At 37.7% G+C, this 18,196-nt stretch overlaps 1 protein-coding gene across 3 annotated transcripts; it reads left to right on the top strand.

Annotated features, from left to right (window-relative positions):
- Window positions 1–10,075: 10,075 nt before the first annotated feature.
- Window positions 10,076–17,945, top strand: NXT2 (nuclear transport factor 2 like export factor 2). Of its 3 annotated transcripts, none has more exons than XM_037512083.2 (5): window positions 10,076–10,306; window positions 11,267–11,354; window positions 12,355–12,441; window positions 14,749–14,893; window positions 15,781–17,945. In XM_037512083.2, the coding sequence occupies exons 1-5, from the start codon at window positions 10,191–10,193 to the stop codon at window positions 15,963–15,965; spliced, it is 621 nt and encodes a 206-aa protein (XP_037367980.1). In that variant the 5' UTR covers window positions 10,076–10,190; the 3' UTR covers window positions 15,966–17,945. The 3 variants fall into 3 exon arrangements, with proteins under 3 accessions (XP_037367980.1, XP_037367982.1, XP_037367981.1); XM_037512085.2 differs by lacking the exon at window positions 10,076–10,306 and adding an exon at window positions 11,006–11,076; XM_037512084.2 differs by lacking the exons at window positions 10,076–10,306; window positions 11,267–11,354 and adding an exon at window positions 11,532–11,631.
- The last annotated feature ends 251 nt before the right edge of the window (window positions 17,946–18,196 follow it).

Here is an 18,196-nt window from a genome sequence, read left to right as displayed (position 1 = left end):
AATTGTTTCCTGTAGATTGTTATGAACTTCTAGGAATGTAATCTAACTGCATCTATTATATTTGTTAAATATGTATAAACTTTGACCCAGCAAACTCACTTAGAAAATTCTATTGCACAGAAATGAAAATACCAGGGCTCATTATCATGGAAGCAATTATTGCAATGTTATCTTTAGTGGCAAACAAAAAGCCCTGGAGAAAATGTGAATGGCCATCAATAGGGAAATGTTTAAATTCATTACAGTATATTATAGGAATACAAACTATTATAGATTAAGCTAGAAAAAGGGGCTGTGGAACCTCCCTGGTGGAGCAAGGGGTTAACCACAGCACTATGAAGTAATCCTCAGCCTCTGCAGCATGAGTTCGATCCCCCGGCTGGCCAGGGAGCTACCCACATGGCGCAGCCAACCTCTCCTGTCTCACTTGCTGCTCCCCTCAGTAGTTTATTTCAGTCAGTCTGCCTGTTCTGTTTCCCACTCTGTCTCTGGTGAATCCTCTCACCCCCCGCACCTCTGGCCTATACCCCAGTTCTTGTATGCATAAATAAATAAATCTTTAAAAAGAAAAAAACGGCTATGTATTAGCCTGAACGTATACCACAGTATGGTATATTTAATGAAACAGTTTGTATAATTCCATTTTTGTAAATAAAGAAATAAGGGGCATCCATTCTTGTTTAAACTTCTTGGAGTGACTTCTACTTCCTGCCCTGTACTCTGATTGGTATACATACCGTCACATTGTCATCATCCCTAAACATTATGCATCTAATGTGTTTCAAACATCTAGTTTCTAACTCAGCAATAAGCGTAAATGAAATAAATATAGAGGAAAATTCTTGAAGGTCCAATTCTTATTTAAAAATCATAATATACCAGGGACTTCTGATTCAAATAGAGTAACAGGTAGCAGATCAATGCTGTTTTGAGAACAACTAGCAAAAATTAGTAAAAAAGTTGCCAAACAATGAAAATGCTTCTTGAACACATCAAGAGCCAAGACTGGAGAGGTGGCATCTCAGAAAGAAGGAAAACTTGTCAAGATAAGTCTACCTTCTTGCATGTCGGTTCCCACCCCCTTATATTTGTCAATCCTTGACCTTGACCCTGGGTAGAGGGTTACAAGCCCTCTAAGGGTAGCGAAGCAACAGATTTTTAGGTAATATCGCAAGAATGAGAGGGACAATGGGCCTCCCTGGTGGCGCAGCGGTTGAGCACTGGGTTGCGAAGCTGCCCGCAGCCTCTGCAGCGCCGGTTTGATCCCCAGCTGCTCCCCGGCCACCGGAGGAGGGTCCCACATGGCGCGCAGACCTCTCCTGCCACCCGCTGCTCCCCTCAGCAGTGTACTTCGGTCCTTCTGTCTGCTCTGGCTCTTGTGAATTCTCTCACCCTCCCGCGCTTCTGCCTGTACCCAGTGTTTGTAAAAATAAATACATAAATCTTTAAAAAAAAAAAAAAGAATGAGAGGGACAAGCATTGAAATTTAAGAAAACAAAAGGAAATTTTATATACAGAGAAAAGATTGGAGGTTACCAGAGGAGAAGGTGAATGGGGAGTGGAGGAAAGAGGTAATGGAGGCCAATTGTATGGTGGTGGAAAAAAACTAGATTTTTGGTGATGATCATGTCATACAGGTGTTAAATCATAACGCTGCGTGCCTAAGCCCCATGTATTGTGATAAATCAATTCTCAATAACAAGTTATTTTTAAAACTGGAATTAAAGTTCTGCCAAGGCCAGCTAGAAGGCCACACTCTGGATAGAAAAGAAACCCAGAAAATTGAGCTTAACACTCAGCACTGATTTTTCTTTTTCAGAAAATTGCCAATAAAGTTGCATGAGACAAGAAATTAGAAGCCAAGCAGAGTGGCCTAAAGGTAGAAAGGAGTATGGGCACTATTCACAGAGCCACGGAGACAATGACTGGGATTCAGAACTTCTCAAAGAACAAGGTCCCTAAGATGCAGCCACCCTCTGACTTCCACTTGTGACCCTTAGAAATTGTGTCCTAAGAATAGGGCAAATTAGAGATGGGCCACATCTAGCAAACACTGCATACCAGCCTCAAGTCAGCTCAGTGACTAATTGGAACAGGGCAGTTTGTCCTTCCACTGCCTTGCAAAATATAGAGTAATTTCTTTTTGGAGGACATATAATCATTGAGAACCTATATACCTTTTCAGGCACAAAGTCTGGCAGTCAGTAAAAAATTAACTGATATACCAAGAAACAAGTATAAGAAGAATTAAAAAAAACACAAGCAATTCATAGCAATGCAGTCATTGCAGTTATATGACATGGACTGTGAATATTCAAGGAAATGAAGGACAACATGGAAAATTTCATGAGAAGGCTAGAATCTATAAAAAATAATCAAATGAGGGCCTCCCTGGTGGAGTAGAGGTTAAGACACAACATATGAAGTTGTCTGTAGTCATTGCAGCATGAGTTCAATCCCCAGCCAGGGAGAAACTCACATGGCGCAGCAGAGCTCTCCTGTCGCGCCTGCTGCTCCCCTCAGCAGTGTATTTCAGTCAGTCTGCCTGTTCTGTTCCTCACTCTGTCTCTGGTGAATTCACTTACCCCCTGCATCTCTGGCCTGTGGTCCAGCTCTTGTATGCATAAATTAATAAATCTTTTAAAAAATAGTGATATAACCATATGAATGGTCAAAAATGCCTTATGTTATGTCAAGAAATAATAATAAAAGCATATTATTTAGACAAATGGAGGTAACCACTAAACAGACATATATGTAAGTTTTTGTCTCTGGTTTGGGGAACTGAGAGTTGAGGAAGATGGACAGGGACTTACTAGTTTTCATTTTATGCTTTTTATTATTCAATATTTTTAAAACTACATATGCATGTATTACTTTGATTAAAAATTAAGACTTATTGTGATAAAATAAACAACAAAACTCAGATACAGATAACAGACTGGTGGTTGCCAGAGGGTGGTGGAGGTGGGGGAAAAAATGGTAAAGGTGTGTCAATTGTACGGAAACTAGACTTTGGGTGGTGAGCACACTGTAGTGTATATAAATGTCAAATTATGATATTGGACACCTGAACCTTACATTACAAGCCAATGTAACTGGAGTAAAAATTTTTTAAATTTTAAAACTTAAAAAAAGTTCATCTCTCTAGATCCCAGAAGATCCCTTATTTCTGTGGCCTGGTTGTTTTGTTTTTTCCTTCCATGAGCCTTCCAAAGAAATTCCTTGGTTAGCCAGTATATTCATTTGGGTAAGTAATATACAAACTCCTTAACCACAGTAGCTTTAAAAAATTCTATTTCTGGGCCTCCCTCGTGGCGCAAAGGGTTAAGCACAGCACTGTGAAGCTATCCGCATCCTCTGAAGCATGAGTTTGACCAGGGAGCTACCCACATGGCACAGCAGACCTCTCCTGACTCACCCGCTGCTCCCCTCAGCAGTGTATTTCAGTCAGTCTGCCTGTTCTGCTCCCCGCTCTGTCTCTGGTGAATCCTCTCACCCCCTGCACATCTTGCCTGTACCCCAGTTCTTGTATGCATAAATAAATAAATAAATATTTGCATAATAAATAAATAAATCTTTTTAAAAATTCTATTTCTTTTTTTTTTTACCCTCTCTCCTTTTTCCTTTCAAAGATCTATTTATGTATACAAGAACTGGAGTACAGGCTAGAGCTGTGGGGGGATAAGATGACCCACCAGAGACAGAGTGGGGAGCAGAACAGGCAGACTGACTGAAACACACTGCTGAGGGGAGCAGCGGGCACTACAGGAGAGGTCTGCTGCACCATGTGGGTCACCTCCCTGGCCGGGGATTGAATTCGTGCTGCAGGGCCCTGGCACCACCAGGGAGGCCCCTAAAAAATTCTATTTCTTATTGATGTCCAATACCAAAATGGTAAACAGGAGGACTATGCTCCATAATTACTCGGGATCCAGGTGCCTTCATTCTTTGGCTCCGTCTCCTCCAGGCCTTACTAGTTGCTATGGACTGAATACATGTGTTGCCTCAGAATTGTTATTTGAAGCCCTAATTCCTCATGTAATTAACGGTATTTGGACATAGGGCCTTTGGGAGGTAACTAGATCATGAGAGTGGTCCTCTGACGAACAGGGTGGTGACCTTGTAATAGGAAATGTGAGACAGATGATCTCGATCTCTCTCTCTCCACCATGAGTGGATACAGCAAGGAATCTGCAAAGGAGGACGAGGGTCCTCGCCAGGAACTGAATTGGCTGCCACCTTGATCTTGGACTTCTCAGCCTCCAGACTACTAGAATTAAATTTCTGCTGTTTAAGCCATGCAGTTCATGATGAATTGTTATAGCAGTTTGAGTTGCTATAGACACAAAACCTCTACATTCAGGTGGCAGTAGCAAATGTAGGAGGTTTTTAGGTATATCACTTCTGCTCACATTCCATTGGCCAGAACTCAGTTTTACAGCCACAAATCACTATAAGGTAGACTGAGAAATGTAATCTAAGTGAACATCCAGAAAGAAGAGAACACTAACATTAATGAACACCTATTGTTGGAATCTTGAATCTTAAATATTTGAAAGTCAACCAATGTGATTTGTTATTAGCTGAATAAAGGGAAAAATTGCCAATAGATGTAGGAAGAGAATTTGATAAAATTCAACACTTATTAATGATTTTATAAACACACACAGCAAACTAGGAATAGAAACTAAGCTAATAAAGTGGAATTTTTAAAGGGTGGCATCATATGATATTGAACTCTTCCCCTAAGGTCAGAATCAAGACAAAGATGATCACTATTACCACTTCTATTCAACATTGTAATGGAAACCTTAATTAGTTAAAAAAAAAGACAAGAAACATAAATTTTAAAATAGAAACAATTATAAAGGAAGACGCAAACTCTCTTTAGTTACAAATAAGATGGTTTTAGAGAGAGAATATTCAAAAGTATCTACAAATTGTTAAAAATATATTTAATTGAGTTTAACAGTTTCTAAAGAGTTACACAAAAATCAATTTTATATCTACAGAAATTACAGCAAACAATGTTTTTAAAGGTAATGCCCATTTATAATGGCATGAAATATGAGTTTATCAGGAATAAAGCTAGTGAAAGATTTTTAAGTCCTCTTCTATGAACATTGCTGAGAGAAATCAAAGACCCAAATAAATGGAAAGATACATCATGTTCATTGATTTGAGAGTCAATATTCTTAAGATTTCAGTACTCTGTAAATTGATCTATGATCTAACATGTAATGCCATCCAAACCAAAATCCCAGAAGCACATTTTTCTGCAGAGATTCAAAAGTTAAATCTAATTTTATACAGAAATGTGAAATAGTAAAAATAGAACAATTTTGAAACAAAAATAGACTTTTAGTGTAAAAATACTATAATTAAAACAGTGTGATAATGATGCAAATACAGACAATTGAAGCAGAGTCCAATTTAAGCAGACTAGAGTCCAGAAATACATTTACCATCACATTAATTACAACAGAGCCTCCACTGCAACTTAGGAGAGAAAAAATGGTCTTTTCAATAAGTGGTGCTAGGTCACCGATAGTTCATTCCACATAAAATTACTGAAGACAGATTATAATATGATGTAGGAGATAAAGTAATAAAGGATAAATGAATATCTTAAGGACCTTCGGGCAGGCAAAGATTTCTTACACAGGACACAAAAAGTACTAACTTGAAAGGAGAAAACATTGAAAGAGTTTGTAAAAATTTAAAACTTCTTTCATCAATGGCACCATCAAGAGTGAAAAGGCAGCCTCAGATTTGGAGACAACATTCACAGCACATATATATGAAAAAAAAAAAAAAAAAAAAAAAAAACCAAAACCCACAACCCTCACATCAGAATAGAAAAAGAATCCTATAAATCATTTATTTATTTATTTATTTATTTATTTATTTATTTATTTATTTTTGTGGGACCCTCGCCGGGGGCTGGGGAACGAACCGGCGCTGCAGAGGCTGCGGGCAGCCTCACAGCCCCCGCTCAACCACTGTGCCACCAGGGGAGGCCCACAAATCATTTTTTAAAAGACTGTCCACTTTTTTAACAAAGAATAAAATACTCAACAAGGTCTTTCACTAAAAGATATATAAGTGACATATAAGCATGTAGTGAGGTGCTCAAATATCAGGAAAAGAGAATTAAAACCATCATGAGATACCAGTACTCATACACCAAAGAAGACATACAGACAGCCGACAGACACTTAAAAAGATGCTCAAGGAGGAAATGAAAATCAAAACCACAATGAGATATCACCTCACATCTGTGAGATGTCTATTATGAAAAGATAATGTCTATTATGAAAAGACAAGAAACAAGTGTTGGTGAAGATATAGACAAAGTGGAAACTTCATACACTTGGTGGGATGTAAGATTGGGCAGTCCCTATGTAAAACAGTATGGAGAATTCTCAAAAAAATTAAAAATAAAATACTATATAATCCAGCTATTCCACTCCTGGTATTTACACAAAGATTACAAAAGTACTAATTTAAAAAGCTATAGGTACCCCTATTTTCATCTCAGCACTATTTACAATAGCCAAGATATGGAAACAAAGTGCCCATTGACAGACAAGTGAATAAAGATGTTATACACACACACACACAGGAATACTACTTCGCCATGAAAAAAGAGAAAATCTTGTCATTTGCAACACAAGAATAGACCTTGAAGAGGTTATGCTAAATGATATAAGTCAGAAGGAGAAAGATAAATACCAGATGATTTTACTCATATGTGGAAGATAAAGAAACAAAGCAAACACATGAACAAAACAAAACAAACCTATAGATTCTGACAACAAATTGGTTTTTATATATCATTTTTGTTTATCTGGGAAAAATAAATCTAGTTATGAGTGATTTACAATAGACACACCTCAACACACTATCTCAAAATGTTGAAAGTAAAATGATTGGGAAAAGCTGTATAGGCAAATAACTACAAAAAACTCCTGTAGATCTATGTTAATTTCAGGAAAATATATACTTTTTAAAAAAATATTTATTTATTTATTTATTTATACAAGCACTGGGTATAGTCAGAAGCACGGGAGGGTGAGAGAATTCACCAGAGCCAGAGCGGGGAACAGAACAGGCAGACTTGATGAAATACGCTGCTGAGGGGAGCAGTGGGCGCAGAAGGACAGACAGCCGACAGACCCTCACCTGGTGGCCGGGGGTCGAACTGGTGCTGCAGAGGCTGCGGGCAGCTTCGCAGCCCAGCGCTCAACCACTGCGCCAGGAAATATATACTTAAAGGTAAAAAGAACAGACAAAAACTGAGTCATTACATGAAGGAAACCCCTGATGTTTTTCTCATTTTGGGGAGGGGGGCATTTTCTGCCTAACTTTTGTTTTGTTTTATTTTTACCAGATTCATGGGAGTAAGACGAATGTTGGAATTGGATGGGAGAGAGAAATTAAGAAAGAAACAGATGCTTCGTATGAACTGGACTTCTCAGATACAGGCAAGTAAGATAAGAAAATTTGCAGATTTTAGTTCTTCATCTTGTTAATTAAATGTATGCCCCCATCTGAACCTTACATTATGATGTCTTAACAATTATAATTCACATTTTTCTAAGAAATTTTCAGACTGGGTGAGCCAGAGTCTTAGTGGGACTTCCCAGAATCTGAAAGCTCAACCTATACAAAAGCCTTATTGTACGTTTTGCTTCTGAAAATAATTACCTGAAGAAAAAGAAATTTCCAGCAGAGACTTGAAAGAATTGTTCTCCCCTGAAGATAAGACTTGTGAATACCCCATAGAGGAGGCAATTGAAAAGTAATGAGGTGAAAATGGATTATTCTCTCACTTCTATCATGACAGGAAGAAAAATTCCCTTTATAAGAAATTAGTTCACACCTTAACTTCCTTCAGAATGGGTTCAGAATGGGCATAAAGGCAAGCTAAAAGGAGGAGGAAACTTCATTTCATCATTCAGATTTAACCACCCACTTCGTGTAAGGTTTTTATTCAGTGCCAGCGGTATGAGTAAATGCTTAACATATGAAAAAACACAGAATGTCAGTGCCCGGAACGTGCTACCCAATTCATGAATTGTTGAATAAAATCAATAAAATCTTCAAAATTTACTCATTTGAATTTTGGTTTTTTTTAAACGTGTTATAGTGTGACCCAAATAAATTGAAAAATTATGTCCATGCAAAAACCTTGTACACAAAGATTTATGGAAACATTACTCATAATATCAAAAAATGGAAATCATATAAATATCCATGAAAGGTAATTGAATGAATAAATAAAATGTATTATATTCATACAATGGAATATGATTCTACAGTTAAAAGGAAATGGAGTATTGATATGAGCTGCAACATGATTAAACCTTAAAACATTATACTAAGACATAGAGGACCACATATTATGTGATTCCATAAGTGAAATGTCCAGAATAGGCCAATCTGCAGAAACGGGAATTAGACTGGTGGTGATGCCAGGAGCCGGGACGAAAGGTGAATGAAAACAGACAGCTAATGGGAAATCTTTCAAATCGTTGAATATGTTCTCAACTTTATAGTATTGTTTGAATATTTCTGTGCATATACTAAAAAATTGTACACCTTAAATGGGTGAATGGTATGGTATGTGAATTATACCTCAAAAAAAGAAGCTTTTTTTTAAGTGTTATCTAATTCAAAAGTCACCCGGATAACTTATTTTTTTTTTTCACCCGGATAACTTAGCTGGTACAGCATGGCACAATTGTGAACAGACCCTTAGAGATGTAAGAAGAGTCTGACTGCTAAAATCACTTCCCTGGCTGTTCTAGACTTGTCCTTCTCAAATCCAAAGCAAGTTGAAGATTCGGAGAGGGATGTTAGTAATTCCAAACAGTTGTAATTCCATTAGACCTATACTTGACCCATGTTGCATATCAATAAAAGTGCACACATAACTCCACCTCTAACTCAGCTATCTCTTTTCAGTATCCCCAAGACTTCTCTACTCATCAGCATTATTGCCGTACACCAATAGCCACTCTTTATGGGAAAGGTCACATCCTTTGGGATTCAGGGGACATAAAATGAGGGAGTGATTCACAGAGGAGGTTACACCTGTGCTAGTCCCTGGAGGGAAGGTAGAAATAGAGGAACAAACATTCCAAACTAAAAAGAGTAGAAGCAAATGCATGAACAGCATAATATCTAAGAGAAAGACTTTGTGAACAGATTCGTGGATTGCAATCACAGCTCCACTAGCAAAGTCATCTTGGCCAACTTCAGTGAACTCTGACTTTAGTTTAAAATATTAAAACTAGGGGCCTTCCTGGTGGCTCAAGGGGTTAAGTACCGCACTATCAACAATCAGCAGCCTCTGCAGCTTGAGTTCCATCCCCGCCGGCCAGGGAGCAATCCACATGGTGAGGCAGACCTCTCCTGTCTTACCTGCTGCTCCCCTCAGCAGTGTATTTCAGTCAGTCTGCCTGTTCTGTTCCCCACTCTGTTTGTGGCGGATCCTCTCACTCCCCCCCATCTCTGTCCTGTACCTCAGCTCCTGTATGCATAAATAAATAAATATTTAAATAAATAAAATATTAAAACTAGATAACAATAATTCCCTTTCTAGGGGTAATGAGGATTGAATGAGTATTTCATTTTTGTGAGACTCCTCTGTAATTCATTTATATTTTATTTATTGTCTAGCATTTTCATTACATTATGGACTTCGTGAGGCTATGGATCATTGCTAATTTTGTTCTCCACTCTATATCCAGAAATATCTGTTGAATGGAATGAACTATAATGACGGGGGGAATCAAAAATGAAAGATTACAAAAATTCAAGCACAGATGACTGAAAGAATACAAAGGTTGGAAATGCGGTAGAGCTAACAAGTTTAAATATTGGACTCTGAGTTTGAGAAGCTTGTAGCTTGTAGCACAGCCTGGTGTTCATATTTAGCAAAATTCCGTATGTGGAATTGGCGTTCAGAGAGGAGGAGGGGCTGGAGTTATGATGTTGCGATTCATTAGCATAATAGTAGCAATTGTGCTCACGCGAGTACAGGAAAGTTTTACAACCCAGACACCCCGGAAGAGAGTCCAGTGAGCGGCAACAAGAGAAGGGGAGAAGTCGTGTGGGGAGAAGTAGCTACAGCTTGAGTAAGGCTAAAAGAAAGAGGCAGGGAAAATTAAAATTAAAGTATGAGGAGATTCAGCAGAGATTGGTCTCACGGAGACAAAGGAAGGTATCAAGAAAGGAGTGACCGAGATCGTGACCGCGACCGTTACCACGAGGAGCCACACACCAGCTATGCATGGTAAGACAGTAGATTTTTAGTTGATTTTACAACCCAGCCATTGGTGATGGCTTTGAAATGCGCGGTTTTAAAAGATATTGGGAAGTGAACCAGGTTGCAGACATAGTTAAATTACTTGAACTTGACTCCTAACTAGTTTGTGACTAGGCAGAATACATAATCACTGTCTTAACTATAAAATAGAAATGATAAAATAATTACTTCGTAGTGTTATTATAAGTAATAAGCGACTGTGGGTTAAAATGCTTAGAAAAGTACTTTGTGCGTGGTCACCACTCTGTAAAATTTTAGCTATTGTTAGAGAGTAGGTTGTGGAAAGCGGTGAATGCGACCGTGGAGTAATTTTCATTTGAGGTATGCAAAAAAAGCATCCCACAGTGGAATAACTGTATACGCCTTTTCCTCTGAATATTTCAAAATCTAATGGTGAATATTTTTAAAAATACTACTGAGGCGTTACTGCTTATTGCAGTTTGCATGGATTCTTCTAGAATGTTCCAGAAGTCTAAATTGTTCTTTGCTAGTCATGCGCAGTAAGATTGCGCGCTTTCTACCCTCCTTTCTGTCAGGTACGGACCTAGGGGGTTCCTCCTCGCGTTTCTCATTCGTCTACAACAAACCTTGGCCCTGCCTCCCAGAGGAAACAAATCCTCCTATTGGATCCTTTATATCCTCTTTGCTTCTCCCTGAGCGCGCCGTTTGAGACAGTTACTTTCGTTTAAGAGTATTCAGTTTACAAATGTAAAGTTATTTTTTTTCTTCCAAACTAAGTAAGTAACAAACAAGTGAATACTGAAAGTGGATAGAAGGGTAAAGTCGGAACTGATACGTAGTGGACGTAGGTTGCAACATCGGGGCGGTTTAAGAACGGACCGCGCTACTTCCGGGAGAGAATGGGCGGGCGGAGAATTCTGTGCGTTTGGCGGGTTTTATTGACTTCGTAAATATTTGATTCTCCAGCAGCCGAGGGGGCCGGACACGTGAAGACGTACTGACGCCGCCACTGCCACAACAGGCTGTTTCGGGCTCCCCGATGGCCATGGCTGTGGTGAGTGAGCTGGCCGCGGCAGGGTGCCTGGGTGCCGGGACTTAGGCGGGTGAGGGGAGGGGCACTGGGCCGGGCTGACTGCTGGTCACGTGCTCAAATAACGAATCAGGGCCAGGACCGCCGGCTCAGGGGCGCGGCTTATCTCTATAGAAACCTGCCCCGCCCCGCCCCCTCCGTTGCAACCTCCGCGCAGCGACCGTCTCCAGGCCTGGCGGTTATGCAGTCGCTTTCGATCTTGCAAAGTACCCAGAATTGGGAACTAGCGAAAGGCAGAAATGTTGGGTTCCTTTATGACTTACAATCTCCTTTTCTCATCTTTTTATTTCTCTTTCGACCACCAGAGAAAGAAATGAAATTGGTTCTTAATTCAAGTAATGGGCTGAGTTGGGTTAAAGGGCTGGGGAAGAAGGTACTTAACCTTCCCGCAGGAGAAAACCCCCACAGCGTTTCTTTGGTTTTGCAGTTCTTCACAAACGCCAGCGAATTGTTATGTTAATGTGATGAAGTTCCCTAAGTACCTGGTATTTCAAGTAGTCGCTGAACTTTATTCTTACTCTATTCTGTTTCCATCCAGCAACTTTTGAATTTGGTCTTGACAATTGAAAAGAGCACTTTCCTAACTTGCTAAATGGCATTCTCCCCTCCTGTACACACTCGTTTAAGGTTCAGACTATCATTTTATCAAGGTGAATGTTTCGTGAAATCTTGAAAGCCTGAAATACCAATTGCCAAGCAAAGATTATAAATTTATATTTGAAGTGGGAAAAAGAAATCAAATTCACTAATAAGGGGGTACTTATGTACTAAAGATATATAGCTGAGAATATTTTACAATTGGAAACTTTTCACTCCTCTAACTTTTAAAATGTCAAAATTTATATGGAAGAATGTGAACATGTGTGCAACTACAAAGTGAAATGAACCATCAGCTTCTGTTGGTGGTTTTGTTTGTGAGGGTCTGAAGGAGTGGAAATGTACACTTACGAAATTTTTCTTGCAGGATTTTAAAACTTATGTAGATCAGGCATGTAGAGCTGCTGAGGAATTTGTCAATATTTACTATGAGACTATGGATAAAAGGAGACGGGTGAGTGTTACAGATGCTACTACTGTTTATTAAAACACCGAAGGGAGTACTTTGAGCCACTCCCTCATCTGACTTGCATAAGTAATAACTCTGGATTTGTTCCTTTATGAAAAGGGCATTGTTTACAAAAGGACTGGTATGGTATTAATGGAAGTGTGTACTCTGGAATCATATCTCAAGGTTACCTCTACCTAGCTCTGTGATCTTGGGCAAGTTTCTCACCCCCTCAGCTTCATTTTATTTTTACAATAGTATGTGGGGATTAAATACTGCACTCAACATGGAGCCTAGCATCTATTAACCTAAGTATGTTACCTTTACTTAGTCCCATTGTTTAACCAATGGGGTTAAAATAGTATTAGTGTCAGTGAAGGGTCTACCTTTACAGAAGATGTTTCCCCAGTTTGTCTCTTTAATTTCATATGGTAATAGGTAATTTCTGATTAAAGTTCACAGCTATAGCTGACATTCAAAAACAGAATCCACAAGACTTGAATACTCCTAGTTTTCAACAGAGTAGGTTCTCACTTCAGCTTTTTTTTATTGTGATTTCTTTCTACACCATATCCTTTAAGTGATTATTTCATTATGTGCTCATGTTTTATATGGGTCTCTTACCAGCATAGGACCGTGTTATAGAGAACATTTTCTATGCTGCATATACAGAAGTTGAAATCGTTTAAAAACTTTTTAATGCAGAAGATAAAAGTGTCTGGTACTTTGTTTTTGATAACATGGGACAGAGGGAAGGGATAGGATTTGACGTAGGAAAAAGAATCAGATTCACTAATGAGGGGTACTTATGTACTAAAGATATATACCTGAGAATATTTTATAATTGGAAATTTTTGAACCCTAACTTTTAAAATGTCAATATTTATATGGAAGAATGTGAACATGTGTGCAACTACAAAGTGATTGAAATGAACCATCAGCTTCTGTTGGTGGTTTTGTTTCTGAGGGTCTGAAGAGGTGGTAATGGATACTTATTGTGCCTGGCGGCTTTCAAAAGTAAAATAGCAAAAAAAAGGCAACATAGTTCATTACCAGAGTCAAAATATGTGTTGATCTTTTAGTCCAAGTTGAATTTTAGAATTAAGCTAATAATGTGTCCTGTGACACACTAAACTCCTATAACTTGAGTTTACCATTGAACTTGCCTTATCTAGGCCTAACTCACTTGACTTGTCAGACTTGTCAAACTTAAGATTCTCTTCAACTAAATAGATTACTTGAATAGTGCTAAAAGGAACTAATTTTTCCTAATTCATACAACATTAAATGGTTCTAACATTAAATGACTTTTCCAGTCATGCATGGTATGATTGGATGCTTCCCCCCAGGCTCCATCCCCTTCTATTGGCTACAGAGCTGTAGAGGTATGAACCTATACACCTAAAACATGCAACGCTGTTGTAAATCAATGTTACTTCAATAAATGTAATTTTACAAACTTAAGTGGTTCAAGTGTGTGTAAACACTGGGGTTGAAGTGTACAGATAGAGCTTGGTAGACAATTTTGTTAATTCTCAGAATTAGAAAAGGAAGGGAGACTAAAACGGATTTAGGGATGTATGTTCTTGAAATTTGTGATCATTTAATTCATTTTATTTTTTTTTAAGAGTCCTGTGTCCTGTGACATGCTGATCTTTTTTTTTTTTAAAGATTTATTTATTTATTTATTTATTTATTTATTTATTTATTTATTCAAGCACTGGGTACAGTCAGAAGCGCGGGAGGGTGAGAGGATTCACCAGAGCCAGAGCGGGGAGCAGAGCAGGCAGAAGGACCAAAGCACACTGCTGAGGGGAGCAGCGGGCTGCAGGAGAGGTCTGCGCGCCATGTGGGACCCTCGCTCGGCAGCTGGGGATCGAACCGGCGCTGCAGAGGCTGCGGGCAGCTTCGCAACCCAGCGCTCAACCGCTGCGCCACCGGGGAGGCCCATCATTTAATTCATTTTAATACAAAAATCAAAACTTGAAAACTTCCAGTTTTTATGTAGGTTTTTCTCACTGTGGCTAAAGTGAATTAGGAAAACTAAATGTGTTTTACTACCTAGTTTATTAAGAGTGGGATAATATTTATTCAAAACCAAGAAAATAGGCAGACACGGTATTCACATTGTCTTCCAGTGAGAGGGGCAAGGGTTGTAAAGATAGAGATAGAATTATCAAAATGTTTATATATTACCTGTAACTTTTCAATCCATATATATATGTGTATATATATATATATATATATACACATATATATATGCTTACCATGAGCAAAAATATTTCCCTTTCTCCTTTTTTATTTGTTTTTAAGGCACTAACAAGGCTGTATCTGGACAAGGCCACTCTAATATGGAATGGAAATGTTGTTACAGGGCTGGATGCCCTAACTAATTTTTTTGAGATGTTGCCATCTAGCGAGTTCCAAGTCAATATGTTAGATTGCCAACCAGTTCATGGTAAGATCATAGTCTTTCAAAGTACTTCCATTGTTTTCCTTTAGTGAGTACTGCACCTTAATTCCCAAAACAATAAGCAACTTGTAGTGGTAGAAGTACTTTTTGAATAAGTTAAACATTATGAAAACTTTAGCTTTAAAATCAAATTTTCGTCCTCTTTGAAGTACATCTTACTCCAGAGGCTCACTACAGGGTATTGGTGGATTGTGTAATGACAGCTTATTAAAAGTTATGTGAGAAGTTGAGACTAGATATGATTTTGTTGATGGAAAGGAACAATTATCTATTTTCCCCAAATAACTAGTTGCTTTCTGTGCCTTGAAATGTTTCCAGAAAACAGTTATACCATATCTCTGATTACTGTGTTTTGTTATCTTGCAAACTATTAAAGTTTCATGGAAGAAATTTATCTTATATGTGAAAGTGTGAGTTGCCAAGACAGAATTTGATTCAAGGTGGATTGGTGCAGTTTATAAGGCTGACCTCTAGGTGGAGGCCTAAGTGTTTCAAGCAGTAGTTTAGGGTGATTTTACATTTTCCTTTATAGTTCTTGAAAAGAACAATAGCTTAAGAAACAAAATATTAGAAAAGTTTGTTAGAAATCCAATAAAACATTATACATGCAGGAAGCAAGTGATCCTACACTAGATGTAAGCTTTTTATTTTGAATTCTTAGTGTACCCCAATGTTTTCTGCACTTAAAATGTTAATATCTTTAAATAATTAATTTTCTGACTTTGGGTACACATGCTGAAGATTATGCCTAAAGTTTAAAAAGTTTATGAAACGTATTTTAATGTTAAATAAAAGTCAGTGTAGCTTAGACCTTAAAATCTGCTTATTTAGAGATAGAAATTGACCTCTGCTCTTTTTTTATGTGGGTGAAGAGCAAGCAACTCAGGCCCAGACTACAGTTCTTGTTGTGACCAGTGGAACTGTGAAGTTTGATGGAAACAAACAACATTACTTCAACCAGAACTTCCTGCTGACTGCTCAGTCCACTCCTACCAACACTGTGTGGAAGATTGCAAGTGATTGCTTTCGTTTTCAAGACTGGGCTAGTAGTAGTTAAAGAGGGCAAAAGTCAATTCTGCCCTTGGTCCATTAGTTCCAGCAACAGAAGTATATGTGAGTTAATTCATTTCCATGTGGAAGCACGATAAGTAGTATGTGCTGAAACTAAATTTCTTTATTTTATTTTATTCCTAGCAGCACCATTTCTAGGTGTTGCCAGTTTGGATTGTTGCCCTTAAGAGCTTTAATGCTAGTCTTTTACATGCCTTATATACATTCCATTAATGACACCCTTATAGTAATAAACACATGATCTCTGTGCTAACATATTCACTGTGAGCCCAGTCTATATCGCAAAAACAAAATCCTTTTAATAATATTATGTGGGGGTATTTAGCACACTGTAACTCTGAGAGGAAGTAGAGTTTTTTGTTATTAGGTTAATTTTGTAGTAGAACATATCTATTATAAGTAAACACTGGTAATGCAGTTTTAATAGGCTCTTTCATATCAGTTCAATGAAAATGTTATAATTTATGTTTGCAGGTCTTCTTTGACATATTAGAATCGCATGTAGAGATATTCAGTAGTCTTTCTGTCATGTTAAGTAATTTTTATGTTGGTATTTTTCTTATAAAGCAAATAATTAAACTAAAGAGGTATAAATGTCCTCTGTTGACACCTGAGTATTTGATATACTCAGTGGACTTTAAGAGAAAAATTTCTTAAAAAGAGTCTTCTTGGCAGCTTCCAGGTCTATATAACTTTAGGTAATGAATGGTAGTAGGACTAATAGCTTTAATGGGAGAATGAGGAGTGAGAAATGTAGAGAGCCAAGGTTGGCCAAAAGCAAGGAGGAGTGGCCAAATGGTGAATTTTTGGTACTTGTTTTCTACCTCCTAAAAATGTAGGCTATTTTTAGGATTTAAGTCACTAAGGTAATAAGCATCCTTGCCAAATGGTTGTGAATGTCACTTATGTTCCAAGAATGATTTTTTTTTTTTAAGTTTTTCCAATTCACTTCATATTTACCACCAAGATATATCTTAGTTTATTCAAGGACTTCCTGGGGGTAAAATGTCAGCAATAAGACTAACCCTACAGCAGGGTCTGGCAGGAAAGTTGGAAATAAAGCCATCGCTATCTGTTTGGGATAACCCTAACTTCTAAGTCTTCCATGTGACTTCAGGCCAAAAGTCTCATAGGTATACCCACCTCCAAAATAAGTGATTTATTCCCATTGTTTTTGCACTGCCTGCTGTATTATCTTTTTTAATTGTCGAAAGTTACTTAATTTTATGATTTATTCTTCCATATGGCATTGAGCAAATACAGATTTTAAAACATGGTCCTGTTATGTGGCTAACTCTGCCTTTTTGAGGAGAAAATAGAACAGCACATCTTCCTAGCACCATAAAGTTCAGAAAGACAAATGAATTTTATGTCTCAACATCGAAAGAGAAAGAAACCTAGCTCTGGGTTTTGGTTTAAACTTGAAATGTTTTGAATGCTTGAATTCATTTTTGCAATGTTTTTAAGCTAGATGTGCCAGCTTTGTTTCTGTGTTGCAATTCAAAGTTAATGTTTCTTATCACTTTGAAAATCAGTCAGTCTTTTACTCTTGCCCAAAAACTACGCATAGATGAACAAAATAAAGAATAGGAGGTGAAATTTAGACCACACCTTGTAGAACTGATTACAATTGACACACTATATTCTACTCAAAGTGAGCTTATTATAATTTTGGATTGGCTTTTTCAAACCACAGCTTTTGCAGTAACAATCAGCGTATCCAGATACTGCCTTTTCCCTTACGGAAAACAGTCTCAAATAAAAGCTGCATATAACTAGCAATAACTGATTTGAGTGGTTACATACTGTTCATGAATTATATGTTTTAAGACTTGTATATTAATTGCTTTTTCCAAATTCTGTATAACTTTTCAATGGCTGGAACTACTCTTATATGGACTAGACTGTATTTTTGACATGCACATATTTTTGTAACTTGAAAAAAACAAAATAAAATTTGCCTTGTGACAAGTTTTCTCAAGTTTGTTTTAAAGTCTTTTGATTATTTTTTTATGACTCCAGAACAGATAGCTGTTTCTCTACAATATAATGTTTTCCAAATTAAAAAAAAAAAACCACTTGTTAGATTAAAAAAATGATTGGCAACTTTGTACTTTGTCTTTTCTCTCCCCCAAATTGTTCTTCCTCTTTTCCTACCAAATAGTTACATTCCTGAAATCAACTGTTTGAATAGCAATGCAGTTTCTGGTGAGACAT

Source organism: Talpa occidentalis, unplaced genomic scaffold, assembly GCF_014898055.3.
Source record: "Talpa occidentalis isolate TD23 unplaced genomic scaffold, MPIMG_talOcc4v2.1 talOcc4.15, whole genome shotgun sequence".
NCBI lineage: Eukaryota > Metazoa > Chordata > Mammalia > Eulipotyphla > Talpidae > Talpa > Talpa occidentalis.
The sequence above is the reverse complement of the archived record's forward strand: the minus strand, read 5'-3'. Positions and strand labels throughout refer to the sequence as shown.